A 20414-nucleotide genomic window follows, 5' to 3' on the forward strand; every position below is an offset into this window, starting at 1 on the left:
CACCGAAGTTTTTAATATAAGCTAAAATGACTTGAACCTGATGATAAGTTCGTTGTATCATCTCACAATACTCCTTAGACTTAATGCTTCATCCTGTTGGGAAAAATGCTTGTAGTCAGCTTCTGTGTGTTCGTCCACATCTTTTAGAATGTGCTATTCTAATCAAATGACTGTACATCATTTCTGAAAGTGTGGTATTGCCTGCAGAGAACAAGATAAATCTTACACTGAACAAAAGTATAGTGAACCAACTGTGTTGTGCAGAGAAATGCTTCTATAAAGGGGGCCTGGAAGTGAGGCAAAGGTGAAGCAGGTGAAGCTAGTGTTGCAGGGTGTGGTTGAAGGGAACTGGAAAAACTTTGACACTCCAGTGTCATAACAAGGCTCCTGTTGTCTTTGTATGCATGATAAATTTAGAGTATTAAATTATGACTTCTGGGCTAAGAGACCTTCCTTCACAACAGAAGACAAAAGAAGTGTGAGGTTAATCTCCTTGAGTCAACCAGTCTTTTCTCAGCCATGTGAACAGCAGCATTATTAAGGGCAGGGCTATTTTGGAGTGTCTTCCCAGCTGGATGAGAGTGGTGGTTAAGTCCACGTGTGAAATTGATGCAACTTTTTGCTGCCTCTTTCCGAATTATGGCAAGTATTCTCTTTCTTGGACAGCAGTCAAAAGTCTACTTATCACCACCATATAGAATAAGCTACCTTCCCAAAAAGGGCTTGTATGGTGCGGAACACAACACTGTTGCATTCTTTTGGTTTTCATTGGTGCTACTTTTGAGTGAGGCAACAGCAAAGTATTAGTCTCCTTGAATTGTAGAGAGCAAAGATGCAATTAAAGTTTGTTACTGGGACTTCCAAGAGAACCTCCGAAAAGTAGTAGTGAAGTATTGGGTGCGTGTGTTTCTAAACACATTAAATCTCAAACTGCAGAACAGGCATCTTATCCTCCCTGACCTTTATTTATTTTTTGTTTTCTTGAGAGAGAGTGTTTTAGTGGCATTAAAAAGTCATTGCAAACTATTGAATTTAAAAAACCCTGACTTTTGCACTTGGACTTTTTCCCTCCCCCATATGTCTTCATTTTGCCAAATATTTATAAGAAAACAACCCATGACCATCGCTTTATTGGGAAAAGTAGAGGGAAACTCTTATCCTGCACTTCAGCCTTTTCATTTTGGCATTAGTTTTATAACAGGCAAATATTGAGGTCTGCAGGAATTATTTGATTTGGAACATTTGTTTTAGGTTTTTTTAAACACAGAAAAAGTATTTGGGTTTTTTTTTCTCAGTTTTTCTTACATAATGCAACTTGCCTTCTGTCAGCATGCAGAGAGCACTTTATTTCAGTGTGTATTTCAAGAAGGTGATGAAAATAAATGCTTTTGATTATTGCTCACTTCTATAATGTGCCAGTTTCTTCCAATAGCAAGCTAAACTCTCTCTGTGAAGTGACTTCCAAGAAAACTCATTGTGTCTGAGTTGTAGAAAAATATGCACATCACATTAAATTGTTTTTCTAAATTTCATAATATTGGAAAGGTTATTAATAAAAAAGTGACTTTTTCTCTTGCTTGAGATACTTCTCTCAAAACTAATGCTTTCTGTAGGATTTGGAAAATCCTTTAATGTATGCTGTTCCCAAACTTGCCACACAGATTAGGGGGGAGTCCATGCCATTTTAGTTACAAAACACTTCTATCTAAAATGGTGATTGCTTTTTATAAATACCCAGCTTCAACAAATACTGAAATGCTGGTTACTTCCAAAGAAACTGCTTCAAGAGGTAAAACCATTAAACATCATTACTAGCACCTGACTAAAACTTTTCTTCAAGTTCCGTATTGGAAGATGGGGTGTTTTGTTTTGGTATGGTTTTTTTTAAAGCTGCAGAGTTCAGGTGGCTAAATAGGAGTCTTCAATGTAAGAACAGTTTTACTCAATCAGTGGAAAGTGTCATATGATCTTAAATACACTTTAATATTTTTCAAAGGGGTAATATTCAATCTATGGTTTTAATGTACTTATGATGTAATTAGTTTGTGGAAACAATTCAGAGTCTTAGGAACTGAACACTGCACTATGCTTTTTAAGTAGCCTTCATTTTGAACATAAAAGTTGTCTAAAAATATATGTTAATTGAATTATCTTGATACACTTTTTCTTGAAAAAGAAAGATGGCATCCAGAAAAGAAAAATATGGCTCAGTTTTAATAGCTTAAATAAACTTTGCAAATAAAACTCCTGTTAGGGAAGATGAGAGGAATCCTAAATTAATAAAATTTTTGTTCAGTTATGTACCAAATGCCTGTGAGAGTCTGCTATCTGTGGTAGTATAGCAGAAAGTCTGTTTGTGGTATCTGCTTTCCTGCTGATCACAACTGGTATCAGTCTTTAAACCGCTGGCTTAATTCTGTGTATATTGAATGTTAGTGTGTTGATTAATTGGTTTTAAAGCAGATACACAAAGCAGTATGGTATATTATTCTGCATTAGCCTTTCAGAACACAAGTCCATGCCAAATTCAAGTTCAACTATTTGTAAACTGAATTCATAGAGAACAGAGCAAAAGAAAGGTTGAATGTTTCCTGTCAAAAGGCAAGTGAGCTATTAGTCAGAAGTGGAGCTTGGATTTTGAAGAATAATTGCTCTGATTAAATGATTGTCAAACAGTTTTCAAAAATCATAATAATTTCTAAAGACTTTTTAAAAGAGAAACGTTAGGTAGCAGATTTTTTGAGAAAGGGAGGAAAGATGTTGCATTCATATTATGCGAGTACACTCCAAGGAACTTTCCTGCAGCTCTTCAAACAAGAGACAAGTAGAGCCACTGTGGTTGGGATGGGTAAAAGAAATTAAGCTTCACGTTCCTTTACTGTTATTAGAAACTATCAAGCTAGTGCAAATCCATAATTGATAAAAGCTAATCTGTTTGTGCTTGCATCCTCCCTGAAGAACACAATTTCTTAAATTATTCCTTCCTTCAACTCTTCGTACTCTGCCTTTTTACTTGCTATGTTGATTTTGCATAGCAAAAAATACTTCCTGTGTTTTGTGAGCAAGAAACACATGGGGTAAGCCTCCTTTGGTAATAGTCTCTAGCTCCCAGTTAATTAGGCTTTGTCACTAAAGAATGGGAAATGTGGGACATCTAGGTTCATGTTGTAGTGCCACATTACTCTAAGAATTCAGTGTTACCACTGTGTTAGTGATCTCGGATACTCACTTTGAACAAAATGGTAAATAAGACTTTTCCTGAAGTTGTACAGTATTACTGGTCTGTTAGAGATGAGATGTAATTCTTTATTGCTGTCAGTAGCCTAATTCTTAGGTATGACTGCAATAACCAGTCATAAAAGCAATGCGTTATGATCTAGCTGGACAAGTGCTTACAGAGAAGTCTAGTGTGTCTGTATCACTTAATTGTTTTTGCTCCAAGGCCAGCACGTGATCATCTGTATCAATTTTCTTTCTTTGAGGCTTTGCATGCTGTTTGACCTCTGACCCCTCAGTGAACACTCTGATTGCCTACATGTTCATTGTATGTAAAAATGTGGTTATGGGATATTGACCAAAAGAGAACTAGTTTTACAAATAGCTACTCAGATATTTTTTTTTTTTTGGGTGGTGCATGGAAGAACACATCCATCGCTTTTACCAGGAAACTGAAAAACAACTCATTATGGGAAGGAAATCTTCTAAAATTGTCAATAGTACAAGCTTTTTAGAAGACTTAAAGGCAAAACAACCAAATTTGCTATGGTTGAAGTTTTGTGGGTTGTTTCTCCCGTAGCCTGTTTGTTGAATCTTTGTAACAACACCAGCCCTTGTGTTGATACACATCTTTTGGGGCTGATAATGTTATCCGGCTTTAGCAAAAGAGAATTGGGTATGCTGCATTTTTAAAAGAATTTTCAGATTGTGGATCCTCAGTTTATCCACATATGCCATGGTCTTATAATAAAAATTGCTTTTCCAGATTGTTCGTTTTGCTCCAGAGAGGCTTTTAAATGTTGGAAAAAAGTTTAGCTGTTGTTTGACAAGATTTCCTTTCAATAGTCATGGTTATGCTGACACAACCAGAGCTGTACTCTCATCTTCTGCCTTGTGATGTTTTAAAGTTGTCGTATGATGAATCAATCTGGAGAAACAGTCCAGATTAATTAGGTGGAAAGGGGGATATTTTCATTCTGGATTAATTCAGATTAACCACAGGGCTATGTAAATGGCTGTGTTGGCACAACTGAAAGGGTAGTATTGGGAAACAGAGAGCAGCTGGAGGGAGCTCTTAAGCCAGAAATTCTACAAAAAAAAATCAGAATATGGGAATTTAAGTTGTTAGCATGTTAGGAGTGAATTCATAGACCACTAGTGTGCTCCACTTTAAATAAGAGGATCACTCTAACTTCTGTAAGCTACTTTGCATGTATTGCTAATCAGGTGTGTCCACATGGGGAGCTAGTGCACTGTACACAAAAAAACTACTTATAGTGCCTGCTAACTTCTGTGGCTGATTTAGAAATCAGTGAAAATAGCAGCCAATTTGAATTAGGAGTATGCTTAAAGTGTAATTCTTTCATGCTTGAAGATGTGATTTGCCTCTCTTCTGTACAGTATCTGCACAATAAATACCTGTTTGAACTGTAGGCAGTCTGCTGAGAGCTGTACCAGGCAGTCTGGTAACATAGATGCCGAGTCCTTTAGCCCGTATGGTTTTGCTGTTTCCTCAGTGAAATGCTCTGAGGGTTCTGCAGGATTCTTTCTGCTTTAATTGAGTTTACATAAGGCCTTCTAGCTGGAATAGAGGTGGAATTTTTCTCTTAGGTTACTAAATGCAAGCAAAACCTGTAAATATTGGACCAGACATTAAACCATCTTAAAAGCCAAAGAGGCAGGAGGTAAACAGCTCCTGCTTTTGAGGACAGATATGAACTGCATTTTATGTGGGAATTATAGAGTACCTCTGAAGTTGTCCAGTTTCTGTAGCTTAATGTTCCCCAAGTCAATGTCCACAGTTAACTTATTCCTAGTCACTTAAAATAAAACCATCTGAATTTGTACCAGATTATTTAACTTTTGATTTAAATGATTTCTAGTTATGTCAAGAATTAAGAATTTTGCGTGATTAATTTTTGAGTACGAGAAGAGCTATTGCTATGTGAACATTAAGTATTTTAGGGTTAAATTTTCTGGTTGTTAAAATGATGCTAAAGAATATTTGTACAGTGAAATATTTTTATGTAGTGATCTATGCAATTTGAAACAACTGAAGATTCCAATTTCCTCTTTAAACAAAGTGTTTAAGTATTACATTATGTACTCTTCTAACATTTTGTTCAAATATTAAGTTAGAGTTTTGAAGATGTAAATCAAGATTTAGAAACTGGTTGTCATTCTAAATTTAGAATTCCTTACTGCTAGTGTCACAACTGGTACTCCAACACCGAAAGCACAAATTACATTTGTAATCAACTTAACTATTTAGACATGATTGTAAGATTTTTTTAAATAGAAATCCTCCCTACCCCCAAATATTACACTTGCTGAGAATTGATATAGTTTCTTTATTTTTTTCGTTTAAGATACTCTCAGTACTAGAATACCCTGCACCTTGCAGAAGGAGAGTCGTAACCCAATTAAATAAGTCTCGCCTCTTTCAAATCTCAAAAATGTATTCCTTTATGATCTTATTTCCCAGTCTGACACCTCAGTAAGTACTCTGCAGGTGCCATCACCACCTATCAACAGAGTTCTGTTCTCTGAGACTGGGACAGGTGCTGTGATATTAGCAATGTGATATTAGCAGGGCAGTGTACCTCCTGGGATGGGATATTTTGCTTTGCAGAAAATGGTATTTGAGAACTGAAAACAAAGATGATTGATTAAATCCTGAGTTAGGGTTTCTCTTAGAAAGATCGGAAGGCTTTTACATTTGTGTTCCATGTAGCTTTTAATTGTTATTCTGGGAGAATTTCAAGAAAATTGTATTTTTGATAGTGTACTTTAAATATCTATTGCTATTTGTAGTGATTAGCAATACTGTGTTTTAGTGTGCTTAACAGTATTTCCTGTCTTTTACATTTTATTGATGACTGAGTTGGTATTCCACCTCAGTTTTTATAACAATAAATGTTCCATAAACAAATCTTTCAACCTGCTATTGACAGTAAGAAAAATCTGATAATACAAAGTAGGGCAGAGAAGAGATGATAGATGAAGTTCCAGGTGTACAATTCCACCATGGCAGCTTTTATTGTATCCTGTCTTGCATTTGATCTAATTTATTATTTAAAAGAAAATACTCTAACAAAAAAATGCAGTTTGGCTGTTGTTTTAAGTGTATGCTTTCAAATAACTTTTGGGTTTAATAGGATTTTTTTTGTTGAAAGTTGTCAATTAAAATTTAATGTTTTTTTCCCATGTGTCTTTGTTACAAATGCAGGTTGGTTTCAGTCTTTTTCCAGTTCAGATTTCCAGAGTTGGACAAAATAGCTTACAAATTTTTTTTTTCATGCTCTGACAAATCTTAAATGCTCATAGCGGCTATAAATTGTGATCTGTGCGTTTGGGGAAGTGAACCAATAATTATTGTTTAGCAAGTGGAAGCTATGTCTAACATCTTACTTCTAATTCTTTAATTTACTTTTTACTAGTAAAAATTTAACATTTTCTACTTCATAATTGGAATAAAATCAGCAGTGATTTTGATTTCCATTCCTTTCTGTCACTCATCCAGCAGAAGGAGGGGAGTACCCTTTCCTTTGTTTCTGTTAACCTAACTACATTTGGATGTCATTTCACCCTTCACATCTAGACTGAATGGGTAGGGTTCATGTTGGGTAACTTTCCTTTCACAAAGGGTGGGGAGTTTCTTTTTCTTTTTTCTTTTCTTAGTATTTGGCTTTTGAATACTGTGTCATCATTTTGTATTTTAAAAGGTCTTTATCATGCCTAGTGCATATTACTGGGGATAGTCAATTTCCTTAACTTCTGTAAAGAACAAAAAAGGTTAAATGACCCAGGGTTTTGGGGGGGGGGGGTGGGTTGTTTGGTTTTTGCCTTTTTTTTTTTTTTTTTTTAACTAAAGATGATTTAAAAGAAGTTTACCACCTATAAAAGCCTGGATCAAGTCTGATAGAAATAGGGAAGTTGCCATTTTAAAACAATTTTTTCTTGTTTTCTTTGCCTGCGGCCAGTAGAAAAATACTCTGGAGGAATTTCACTGGGGAATAATTATATCTGCAGGAGACATTACTTTTTAATTACTATCAGGTAGCGATTGGTTTACGACCCTGACATGAAGGCTTGTAACACACTTCTAAAACATCCTACATAATATTAACTGTTTTGATTGCGTATATGTATGTGTAATTATCTCTGAATCTTACTTAAACTTTGTTCTAGTGTCTTGTGTCGATGAATTCCTCAGGTTTATGTGATTTATGTGGTGTCTTGTATGTTTAATGTTATTCCTCAATTTACTGACCATTCTCCTGGGGTTTTCTTTGTTGAAGCATAAATTGGATGATCTATTTTTTGTATGCATCATACATTAAATTGTATTTCTGTCATATCCTCTTATGTACGTTTCCTTTTGACGTTTAAAAAAAACAACAAACAAAAAAAAACCAAAAAACCCCCAACAAACAAACACACAACAAACAAACAAACAAAAAACCAAACACTCCCTGCCCCAAAAACAATAACAATAACAAAAAAACCCCACTGTCCTTTTTGACTTGTTTCAGGTGAAAGACATTCAAAGTCTATAATCACTGGTTGCATGTCTTTGGAATCCTTCTGCTTTTACAGTATCTTTTTGTGATTGCTTTCCTCAAATCGAGCATGCATCATGATCAAAAATACCATTGCATTTTTTTTCTTGCATATTGGACCTCACTTTTGATATATCAAGTACTGCAGATAATCAGAAAGAGAACACAGGTATTTTGAATAGTTTTTATGGATTTTTTTTTTTTAGTTATTTTTTCCCACCAAACTGTCTGGGTAGTGGTCAAGTCTTTTTTTTTTTTTCTGGATTAGTTGCAGTTCTGAAGAAAGAGTAGTTCAAAATTAAATGTAATTGCCGTATATTTATCCATGTTGAATTTCACCTGGCACCATTCTGCTTATTCTTTCTTCCACAGTTTTCAGTAATTAATGTTGCAACATCTTCAAATGTTGACATTTACTAAGAAATATTTTCAGGGGACCTCTATATGTTCCTTTATTTGAACTTCATGTAAGGTTATTGCTTATTTCTTCTTTTTGGGCAGTTTCTGATCAATGGAAGTGTGTATCCCTGGACAACATATTTTTCCAAATGGCTTTGTCAAAAAACTTCTATTAAGAAGTTTTTGTTAAATATGCAGCTAAGTGGTTTAATTTATATATTTGAAAATTTCTAATAGATTAGAAAAATATGACTTCCCTATATTGACACTTTACTAACTCATGTTTATTTTTATTATCCTTGGAGTTTTATAATACTCTAATTATTTTCATCAATTTACTTGTAGCTTGGGGAACAAGGCTCACAGATTTATGATTCCTAGAATTGGTCCTACTACTTTTTTATAAAAAGAGGCACAGTGTTCGCCTACCTTCTAATCATCTTACGGGGTAGTTTATTTTAATGAAAGATTGAATTTTTTAGCAGGTTGGACCTTTTTCTTGCATTATTTTCAAGAATCTGAAATGGGTTCACACAGGTCTTTCGGCTGTTTTCATATCCAGAAGCTCCTCTTGCTAAATTATTTTCTGGTAGTACCTGTTTGGGTGTTCTTAATTACTCCTTCAGTTCTCTCAATTCCCTGTGGTTTGTGAAGTCTCTTGCAGGTTTTTGTATCTAATGGGATTTTTAAAATCCTTAATACTTTTTTTTCCTGTCCTTGAATATTTGCGCTCTCAACGCTGTTTTTTGATTGCTGCAGTGTTTGTCTTAATGTTAAACAACAGTTATTTTGAACACTTTCAGAATAAATTTCAGAGTTGGGATATATAGCTTTGTCTCAAATAACCTTTGGAGAGGTTTTTTGTCCATCTTCCCATGCATAAGGGCATGCCCGTGTTTGTGCAGTAACACCTGCAGGATAGCTTAAAACCTAGGTATGATCTAATATTTTTTAGTACTTTATAGTATTTTTCATTATCAGCATGTTGTGTGAACATTGGGTTTACTAATGATTTATATGTGGAATCTAAGAAGTTCATTTTAATTCTGAAAACATTTCAACTTGGATGGTTTTTGGCTTTGCTCTGTTTGCTGACATGTTACGCTCTGAGCTCTAGCTGTTCATGTGGAGGTAACAAGTGTGTTGTTTTGCTGGTATTCCAAAAAATACTTTCTAAATGAAAATTAAAAATAGTCGCTTTGTTTTCTTTTTTGTTTGTTTCTCTGTATATCAGTTTTAGATAATTTCTGTTAGATACAAAGGTAGGATGATAGTGAGCTTCTGAAGGTGAAGGAAAGGAAGACTTAGCTGAAGTGGCCTTGCTTTGGTTGCTCACTAATGGAGGAAGATCAAGCAGCATTCCACTCACACTGTTCAGAGAGAAGAGCTGCCTCTCACTCTTACCTTTTCCACCTTCTGCTACTTCTGTTTATAGGATGAGGAATAAACTTGCTTATAAAAGGTCATTCTCTTCATCACGGAGGAATGAAAGGAAGAGAAGTCATCTACTTGCTTGCGTTTTCCTTCATCTCCTTCCTTGCTCCTGCTGAAAAAGACTTTTCACTAATTTCTTGAGGAATTTTTTAAAATATTGCAGGGAAAATAATACATGCTCAATGTATTTAAAGAAATGTTGAGAAAATAAATTAGTATTGTTCCCCCTCTTGCCCCGGCAAGCGAATACTTGTGTGTCTGTACTGCTCTGATGTTGCCTTCTCCAAGGCCAGGAAGGGGTCCCACCTTACGCTCATTTGGAAGGAGTTACTCTTTTCTACTGTATTATGTCTTGTCTTTGTGAACCTCCTGATGGGTAGGTGTAGGTATAAAGGGGGCCTGGGCTAGGGGGAACTTAGGGATCACCCCCTTGGTTGTTTCTATGAAGAGAAATGTTGAAAAACACACAGAGGGTTGTCTCATGGGAAGGGTTTTGCATGAATAGTTATGACCTTTTAGAGAGAGTCCTCAAAAGCCAGAGACCGAGGCGTTCACTCTCACAGAGATGATTTTTATTCCTCTGAAAGCATTTGCCTAAGGTATGAGAGGAGGATGGTACAGTCTCGCAGGTGCTTTTAATAGGAAAACGAAGCTGGCTACTAGCAATTTCTGCGCCTCCTTACATTGCCGTGAGTAGAACCTAATAGTAAATTCCCCCTTGTATTCGCTGTTTTTCTTGCTCTCCCTCTTTGAACTCTCAAGGTTATTCAGTTATTTTCCTCACAATTTCATTAGGAAATTTGCCAAAAACATCCTTTCTAGGCAGCTGTCTCTGGACCTTTGGAGGCCAGCACTAATGTGCTTCCAGTCTGTAGGGGGTGTTTGGCACGAAATTATGAACTAGGCCTTCAGCGCTTCGGGGGAGAGAAGGGAAGAGATCGCAAACATTTTACCACACCCAGGTGCAAATTTTTGCTAGTCTATGAGCATTCAGAGGCTTTCATCTCTTGTTGTACCTGTTTTGTCCTGGTGCAAGGTCTGTTAACAGCAACAAACTGTTGATGTGAGAGAATTATAATGGAAGAGTTATTTTTCTGTTCACCAAATGTTGCTTTGAAGGAAAGCTTGGGGGGGGGGGGGGGAGTGAGTCCACCAATCTTAAACTGTTCAGATGTAATTTTTTAATGAGGCATTGATTTGTATTTTTTTATTTTAAAGCGGTGCTTGAAGGTGCTGTAGTGTTGTCTGCATGTAATCCTTCATGTAAAATTGATTGAAATATTAAACGTTTTGCCAAAATTAATACTGAGAGGAGTTAAATGTGTCGGAAAGAGTAAGAAATGCATTTCAGTGCTTTCTTTTATGCCCCGCTTAACAATATAGGCAACTGCTGTACCGTATGTACATACAATGTATTTGTCAGACTAACTGCTTCTCGTGTTTGACTAAACTGTCTCCTTTCAGCCACCCACACAGAATATGCCTATGGGTCCGGGAGGGATGAGTCAGAGCGGCCCTCCCCCACCTCCGCGCTCGCACAACATGTCTTCAGATGGTATGGTAGGTGGGGGCCCTCCTGCACCACACATGCAGAACCAGATGAACGGCCAGATGCCTGGTAAGTTTTTCTCCTCTAAGACATTAACACCAGCGTTGCCTGGCAACTGAAACGACATGGGGGCTCAAGGGATACTAGATTGTTGATGACAAAACTGCTTTGAATGCCCCCGAGTACAAGCTCTCTTAGAGTTTGTTAGCTACAGAGCTACGTGACCTGTATTCAGTGTTTATCAGGCTGCCCTTGGGCTTTGATGTAGCTGACACACAGCATTCCTCTGATGAACAGAACTGGCTAAATTTAGTCTGTTTGAAACCGTGCAGTACAGCTGGCTTTAGAAGGCTTATTGGGGAAAGGTATTGGCCTGTGGCTGAGTGAACACAAATCCTTCCATAAAAAGATAATGTGAAATCATCGTAGCTAAATAATTAGATAATAATAAAATAGATACATCTTAAAGAGGGCGTTGCGAATGTGGGTAAACGTTAAAGAAAAAAAGATCGCTTTTTATACAGAAAGTCATCCAGCTTCCACTAATCCTTTGTGTTCTTTATTATTGAAGATGTGTTGAATCGTAAGGGATTTGTAAAGAAATGGCCTCCAGATTATTGTTCTAGGTGTAAATTTTAAGTCAGTTTTTATGCTGTCCTGTTTTGTAATAAAAAGAAAAGTGCTTGGGAAGTCAGAAACAAAGCAGTGAAACAAGATAATAAAATTCAACATTGTACCGACTAGTACTGGCTTTGGGGTAACTATTCCCTTTAGCAGTCAGATCAGAATAGAGTAGGCCCTGGAAAAACTTGCTTCTTTATATAGAGGCTGTTTTCCAGGATTTCTACTCATAAAGGCATACGGCCTATTTCATGGGAATTGGCTTTCAGCTTAAAATTGCATTCCCAGAATTGCTTTTGTTCAGGACCCCTTCATTTTTTTTGTGTGGAGGAACTTTTCATACAAAAGCTCCTCAAGGTATTGATTTCTTCCAAGAAAGGACATTTCTATCAAAGGATCTTTGAAAATTCATCTCTCAGTGGTCACAAGGATAAGCTTCTCGACAGCAAACACAGTAAATAACCATGGAAAACTTATTATGAAGTAAAAAATATAATGATTGCTGTAGTCTCTAATTTCTATGCAAATCTTGATAAAATGGACCTGATAGTGTTAGTGACAGCTTTTCTGAGAAAAGTAGCTGAATAGCTTTCAGAGGCTGTGTGTAAGAAGTGTAATAAAAGATCTGGAGAAGAAGTTAGTTTCATCATACATGTTGGTCATGGTCTGTGTTTGGAAGTGGAAAGAGCAATATATGCTGCTCCCTAAGTAGGGCAGAGATATTATGGTTGTGGAGTCCTCTATCCATCTAAGATCCATCAGCTCCCATGGAGAATAGCATTGCCTCTCACAAATCAGTCTCTTTGACCCTCTAGTGTAATCATATTATTGTTATTATAATGATCTTTTCCAAGGAGAAGGATTACTAAGTCACAATGTGAGCATAATGACTTCACTGCAGAGCCACGGGGGAGAAAAGTCACTCCTTAAACATACATATTTTGTAATTAGATAGAATAAGAAAAGAGCTCTTATGAAAATATGTGAAAGGTGAATAGGTTTGTTTTGGTATTCACCTAGACAGATGCTTAAATACAGTTTCCAACTAAGCTTTAATTTAGCCTTTCTTCTAACATATTCCCTTTTTTGAATGTCTGTTCCTTCCCTTCTCTGTTTAAGGTTGTCTCTGAGGATGTGAAGATAAACAGCTTAGGGTGAGGGCATCTCTAATATTGGAAAGGCATGCTAAAATAATTCCATAGTTAGGCGTTGGAGAAGGGGAAATGGAATCATCTTGTTAAGTGGGTAGCTGAATGATTATTTTCTTTTCTAAGTGTTTGCGAGTTTGCCTGTATGTGAGCCTTTGTGTATTTCATAGACATGTATTTGTAATCATTTCTGCAATGTGTGCATTTGCTTTATAGGGCACTTACTCTGAAGTTACGTAGACACTTTGTAGTAGAAGCCAGATACAAAAGCTTAAATATCTGAAGAGATGATCTGTCCAAAAGGAATAAAGTCATAAGGTGCAAACCGAGAGACTCCAGGGTCAACAACCATGAGTTGACCAGCCTGGAAGAAGCAAGATGCAGGCTCTTGAAAATACCAGCTAAGGATTTCTGGAAGGCCTTATCTGAAGGGGCTTCCGCAGGACTGAGTATGGGTGGAAGGGTTGATGGGAGGATTAAAAGAACTGCTTAGTGTGATGGTCAGGGCATGAGTTGATTTAAAGTTCTGCCGTAGACCTGTCCCATTACCTGAAGGGCAAAGGATGATTTCTCTCATACTTGTGTTCTGGTTAATAAAGGACTTGACGTGCTGCTGAAGCCCTTAATTGCATCCCCTGACAAATAAGTGTCTGTATCCTCTTACCAGGGAAGACAGTCACGACAAACCTTTTTCAGCCTATGGTGGAATTAAGTGTTATCTGTACCTATGACGGATTATGGCTTTTGCCTGAAAAATTACGGTCTGAAGAGTTACATCAACTTGAGAGTTTGTGTGATGCAAAGTAAGGATGGTCTGGATTTGGAAGGAGATGATGAACTGGGTTGTTCTGGTGGCAAGTTACCTTCCTGATTTCTTGAGCTTGTTTTATCATATGTAGAAAGTTGAAAGGTAAGACTAGCCGTAGGGTTCTCTGACCTTTGTCCTGGCACTAGTAGATCACCTTACAGTATATAACTAGTATATAACCAGAATAACAGGTGCTTGTGTGTTACCAACAAGTTCTCTCAGTCGTCTTTCCTTCTTGCAAATGTAGTCTCAAATGCACTTAGGCTGGCTTACAGCTTCTCAGAGCTATGACACTGTCCATAAGTGATTAAGAGGAAAAAGGACTTACTTCTCTTTATAGTCAAGATAGATACTTATTCCACTACCTTTATTATAACACAGAATCTAATCAGTATAGCTTTTGAAACAGTTATTTTAATGGCAGATACGCACTTCATGTCTCATTCATTCATATTTCAGTCATACTCGGTTATTCCTATTTTGTTTATTTGTATGAAAAAAAAAAAATCAACTGTTGTGTCCTTATGTGCAGGAGAACCCTGTGAAGTATTTTGGCAGAGTATAAAACAATTCATTTGTAGAGTATGTTCTTACTATTTTTCATTTGCAAGGCTTTTTGATGCTATGGCGTTAGCTTTTCCTCTGTCCTTGTCTTCTAGCTTCTGACTAACAAACTACCTGATTTTGACCCCAGAACATATGCATGCCTGACATTTCATGTGCCAGCTTTTTCTTATGAGTGCTTTCTCCTGTTTTGGTGCTATCTGAGATGTGAAGTGTAAATCAGCCTTTTAGAGAAGGTATTTTATTTTTTCAACTTCTTCTCTCTTGCGATGATTTTTTGCCTTCCCCATTTTGCTTCTCACATTACAGATTTTTAAAAACTTATTCCACTGTGTGCTTGGCTAGCTGTCTGAAATCTATTATTGATAATTTCTTCCTTTAAACAAAATGCAACAAAACCACTCCCAGGCCCTGACTTTCTGGAACTAACCCTGTGTATTCCTTCCTTTTCTTTGGAAAGAAATTAAGAAAGTAGTCTTTTAGCAGTCCTACAATAGTTGCTTGGCACTACAGTCCAGAGCTTTTCTTCACCTTAGCTTTACTTAAACACATTAATGATTGATCTCATGGTTAGAGATGATCTCACTTCTTCAAAATTAAACTGTCTCCATGTTCTCACTGTTACACAGTTAGGCAGTGTTGAATTGAAGAGGGGACAGTATAGACATCCATAGTTCTCTGTCATGGTCATAATCCTGTTCACTGAGTTATTTTTTCTGTATTTGTGATGGATCTACCGTTGTACAATTCGGCATCTCTGCTCATCTTGTTTTGCTGGAGCAGTGAACTGCACATATGATAACTTTTTTAGCTTTTTCACTTGATAAAATAAGCTTATGTGTTCATTACAGTAAGATGTCTTGAAAAGGGCAAGAAGGTAAACATACTCTTAAACATATTCTCTGTTTCTTCATGTTGGCTTTTAGTATCTGTGTTATCTTTTGCATCTTTTTGTTTGCAGGTCAGTTGGTATTGCCTCTGTGACCTTGTGTACAACTGTGTCTCCTTATTTTAGCCTTCATTCTGTCCTGGATTAGTACAGTTATTTTTTTAGCCAAGACAGGACTCGGGAGCTGTTTACAACTGAAGGCAGATACTTCCCCCCCGCCCCCCGGGGAGATATGTAATCAAATCACTATCTTCCTACAGCTCTACTAGCATAGTTTCTTTTAGGTTCCTCTTCTAAGTTTTCTGTATTTCTTAGGTTTTTGTAGCTTAACAAAAAATCTGTGGCATGTTTGGCAACAATGGCATCTTCTTGGTGAACTCTGTATGTATCAACACTTGCCTTGTTTACTACTCTGTCATGTGCTCTGATTGTACATATCTTCATAAACTCTTCATGTGGTGCTTGTCATATGCATAATCCTTGCATTTTATTTACTTTTTTCACTTGTCATATTTATATCCAGTCACACCTCTTATTAATTTTACTCGTAGTAGCTGCTCACTTATCCCAGCTGAAGTAATGAGTAAACGGATCAGATGGTATTGTAATATTTTTAATTTTTGAAATACCCATTGAGAGTAGATTTAATTCAGAGAACAGTCCAATTCCAACCTGTGTTGTCAAAAAGAGGGCCTCATGGGGAATATGAGTAGGTTACTCTTCCTTTGAATTTTTGCAAGCATGAGAGGTGAGCTGATAATTTGATGGCTGTCCTTCTAGTTATCATCTCCCATTCTAGTTATCTGTAAATACAGTTGCAGAATATTGGCCATGGATTATATGTTCAAACAATGTTAAATAAGCCTTCAGCCATTTTTATTCTACATGTATTTGTACCATATCAGTGTTAATACTGCCTGACTTTTGAAAAAAAAATATTAACTGTTACTTTCAGAAAAGTGTCTAGTATGGTTTGTTTGAATAAACAGAAATGTAACAATTATATGTGTAGCTGTGATAGAGCTACCAAGCTGGCTGTTAAACTGATACTGTGCAATTTGGGTTGAAATTCAAGGTGTGTTGTACGAGTACTAAAAAGACTAGTTTTGCATATGATATGGATGTAAGATGAGCTGTATGATATGAGCTGTATGAGATTATGGAGCGGATTGTTTTGAGGGTGCTCACGAGCCATGTCCAGGGCAACCAGGGGATCAGGCCCAGCCAGCACGGGTTCATGAAAGGCAGGTCCTGGTTGACCAACCTGATCTCCTTCTATGACCAGGTGACCCGCCAGTGGATGAGGGAAAGGCTGTGGATGTGGTCTACCTGGACTTCAGTAAAGCCTTTGACACTGTCTCCCACAGCATTCTCCTAGAGAAGCTGGCGGCTCACGGCTTAGACAGGTGCACTCTTCGCTGGGTAAAAAACTGGCTGGACGGCCGAGCCTAGAGAGTTGTGGTGAACGGAGTTAGATCCAGTTGGCGGCCGATCATGAGCGGTGTTCCCCAGGGCTCAGTTTTGGGGCCAGTTCTGTTCAATATCTTTATCAATGATCTGGATGAGGGGATCGAGTGCTGCCTCAGTAAGTTTGCAGATGACACCAAGTTGGGCAGGAGTGTTGATCTGCTCGAGGGTAGGAAGGCTCTGCAGAGGGGCCTGGACAGGCTGGATCGATGGGCCGAGGCCAACTGTATGGGGTTCAACAAGGCCAAGTGCTGGGTCCTGCACTTGGGCCACAACAACCCCAGGCAACGCTCCAGGCTTGGGGAAGAGTGGCTGGAAAGCTGCCCAGAGGAAAAGGACCTGGGGGTGCTGGTTGACATGAGCCAGCTGAACATGAGCCGGCAGTGTGCCCAGGTGGCCAAGAAGGCCAACGGCATCCTGGCTCGTATCAGAAACAGTGTGGCCAGCAGGAGCAGGGAGGTGATCGTGCCGCTGTACTCGGCACTGGTGAGGCCGCACCTCGAATCCTGTGTTCAGTTTTGGGCCCCTCACTACAAGAAGGACATGGAGGTGCTGGAGCGTGTCCAGAGGAGGGCAACGAAGCTGGTGAAGGGCCTGGAGCACAAGCCTTATGAGGAGCGGCTGAGGGAACTGGGGTTGTTTAGCCTGGAGAAGAGGAGGCTGAGGGGAGACCTCATTGCGCTCTACAACTACCTGAAAGGAGGTTGTAGCGAGGTGGGTGTTGGTCTCTTCTGCCAAGTAACAAGCGATAGGACGAGAGGAAATGGCCTCAAGTTGCGCCAAGGGAGGTTTAGATTGGACATGAGGAGAAATTTCTTACTGCAAGAGTGGTCAGGCCTTGGAACAGGCTGCCCAGGGAAGTGGTTGAGTCCCCATCCCTGGAAGTATTTAAAAGACGTGTAGATGAGGCGCTTAGGGACATGGTGTAGTGGGCATGGTGGTGTTTGGTTGATGGTTGGATTCGATGGTCTTAGAGGTCTTTTCCAACCTTTATGATTCTATATTTTACACCTTTGTTTTAGTAGCGTCAGCTGCTCAACAAAAGAAAATATATTGCATAGTAGAGGTGAACTTTGAGTGGTGTTAACTTTTTTTTTAAGTTGGGACATCGTGAGCAAACTCTGTTTTAGCTTTGTTCTAATGTAACTGTATTTAGTAACTTTCATTTAGTTTTGTGATTCAATATGGCTATATTAACGTAGAACCTTTTTTCCCCATTTTTCTTTCTGAAGGACCTAACCATATGCCTATGCAAGGACCTGGACCTAACCAGCTCAATATGACGAACAGTTCCATGAACATGCCTTCAAGTAGCCATGGGTCAATGGGTGGCTATAATCACTCAGTGCCATCCTCACAGAGTATGCCAGTGCAGAATCAGATGACTATGAGCCAGGGACAGCCGATGGGCAACTATGGTCCCAGACCAAACATGAACATGCAACCAAACCAAGGTAAGTGAGGTGCTTGTTACCTTCTGTAATAAGGAAATATCTCAGGTACAGACTTTTTCTAAAGGTCTTTTCTTGTAGATTTTCTTCTCTAAATGCATTTGTACCCATGTTTGGAGGACTCTACATCTCCTTCTTCCCATGTGTCAGTGACTTTTTATTTATTTTCAGACATTGAACTGTTTTCAGGTATTGTTGAGAATCTGGGAATGGATCTGCTTTCATCAGTTATAAGTTTGAACTACTGTTTATCTTTCTCAGACTTTACACTTCTATCTAAGTGTTATTATTGCTTGAGTTGATAAAATACATCTCTACTCTTCAGTCTCTTGGGTAAATTGAAAAATTAAAGTCAGGTAGCCCTCAGATTTTTGTTCCTAATTAATCTTTGCTCTCTGCTTCATGCTGTTTTAGCGTGGAATGTCTGTTAATCTTGAAGAAATAAAATTCAGTTCCAGGAACAAATCTGCTACTCCCTACTGTTTTCAGGAGATGTCCTTGTGTATATAGTAAAATTCAAAACTAATTTTGTATCTGGGATATTTGCATAGCATAAACAGATGATATATCCTGTTGACAGTATGGTCCTTGTTGAAGTGCAAGGACATTGCAGAATTAAAATATTGCATTAGAGTCACAACAGACCAAATTATTAAATTGTACGTATACTGCATATTCTTATAAATGTGCTTTACAAGTCAGCAAGCAGTATTTTCAGTTTACCTGTTAAGTCTGTTACTACATTGGGTCTGGACATACCACCTGCTAGAAGACATACTGCAGAATTTAAAAAAAAAAAAAAAAAAAAGCTTCTGCCACATTTACAGCAAGTATGTTTTTTTTTTTCCCCCAGTATGTATGAGCTCTTATGGATATATTAGCTGAAGGATATGACTTGAGTCGAGGTTTTCATCTAATGCCATAGGAGAATGCGTTTTTCCCTTTTTCTAAGGCTCCCTTCCTGGTCATTGTAGAAAAAGTAATCCTCCAGTAGCATAAGTTCTTCTTATTGCAGTATACTCTCATTGAAGACCAAAGCTCACTTTGTTAGGTAGATACCGTTTGCTCCTGAGATGTACAAACAGACCAGGTCATACTGATCAGTTTGATTATTAGATCACAGAAAGGTTCAAAATGGACAAAAGACTAAGTTAATGAGAGACAGAAAATGAGTTGAGACGAAACAGCTATTTCTGCAGTTTTCTTACCAGTAGTGAAAGTGGGAAGTCTGAGTCCTTCATCATCCGCATTGTTAATGGCATTTTTCTTAAAATTTAACGGCAGAGGAAACAAAAGCACATAGTAGAGGAAACCATCACAAGTGGGTATATTTTTGACTGTCTCTCTGAACTGGCAAGTTTTCTGTGTATTCTGGGCAATACACAATGGATTAATTTTGTAAACCCTGTAAGATGCTTTAGAAAAGTCCTGTGCCTGCTCAGTTGAAATTTCTTAGTTGCAGAGAGTTAGCAGTACATATGTAGCAATATGTGTGAGGGAGCCATCCACTAAGTCGTTCTACAGAAAACAACTTACTTTGTATGACTGGCTTACAATTTAGGATTAGCGATTATTCCATCTCAAAGTAGTGTTCTTTACTCTTCCTCGTTCCCCTGATGTATTTTCAGTACTCTGTCAAACTTGAAAATGCTCATTAGAAATTAGGCAGAAAGATACTTAAAAGGTTTCTGTTCTGAACAAATAATAGTACTGAAGTGGCTTTGGGGAATAAAGAATAAAGCAGTATCTAACCAAATTATATGTTCAAGAACAAGAGCAAAATCTCTAGTTAGAACAAGAGCTGGTACCATTACCTGCACTTAGGGTCACAGTAAGCTTTCACATTAGGTAATTCTAATTTTGCCAAATTTTGACCCTTTAGGCTGAGACTTTTTCCATTCCAAATGTCTGCTTCAAGGCTGATTTTTTTTGCTGAAGTTTCACAGAAGTGAAGATCCATTTCTGACAGTGCAGTGAAAAATTACATTCTTTAAAATATTTCAATGTCTCACAGAAACAATAGTAAATAGAGCACTTCTTATGTAAATGTAGAAGTGCAGGTGCCCACTGCTTTAGAGTAAGGCTTTGAAACTTGTCTGTTATGACAGCAAGGTGCCATTTGCTATTTCAATGAAAATATTGTCCCAAATTAGTCAAATTTTAAATGTTTGTAGGGGAAGAAGTCTTTACGTCTGAAGATGTGCATGTTTGTTATGTATTGGTAGCTGAGGTTTTTGACCTAAGAATATTCCCAGTCAGGTCTACTTAATACATTTCCTCCATTTTCTACTCTTAGTTGTTGCATT

General features: G+C 37.8%; 1 protein-coding gene across 12 annotated transcripts in view; it reads left to right on the forward strand.

The window, feature by feature from the left end:
• SS18 (SS18 subunit of BAF chromatin remodeling complex) overlaps nt 1–20414 on the forward strand; it is a 51222-nt gene that overhangs the window by 7263 nt on the left and 23545 nt on the right. For all 12 annotated transcript variants that reach the window (XM_075141955.1, XM_075141947.1, XM_075141951.1 and 9 more), the window contains 2 exons: nt 11076–11229; nt 17890–18111. In XM_075141955.1, the coding sequence (XP_074998056.1) occupies nt 11076–11229; nt 17890–18111 (376 nt within the window). The remainder of the gene's footprint in view (nt 1–11075; nt 11230–17889; nt 18112–20414) is intronic.

The sequence above is a fragment of the Calonectris borealis genome, chromosome 2, assembly GCF_964195595.1.
Source record: "Calonectris borealis chromosome 2, bCalBor7.hap1.2, whole genome shotgun sequence".
NCBI lineage: Eukaryota > Metazoa > Chordata > Aves > Procellariiformes > Procellariidae > Calonectris > Calonectris borealis.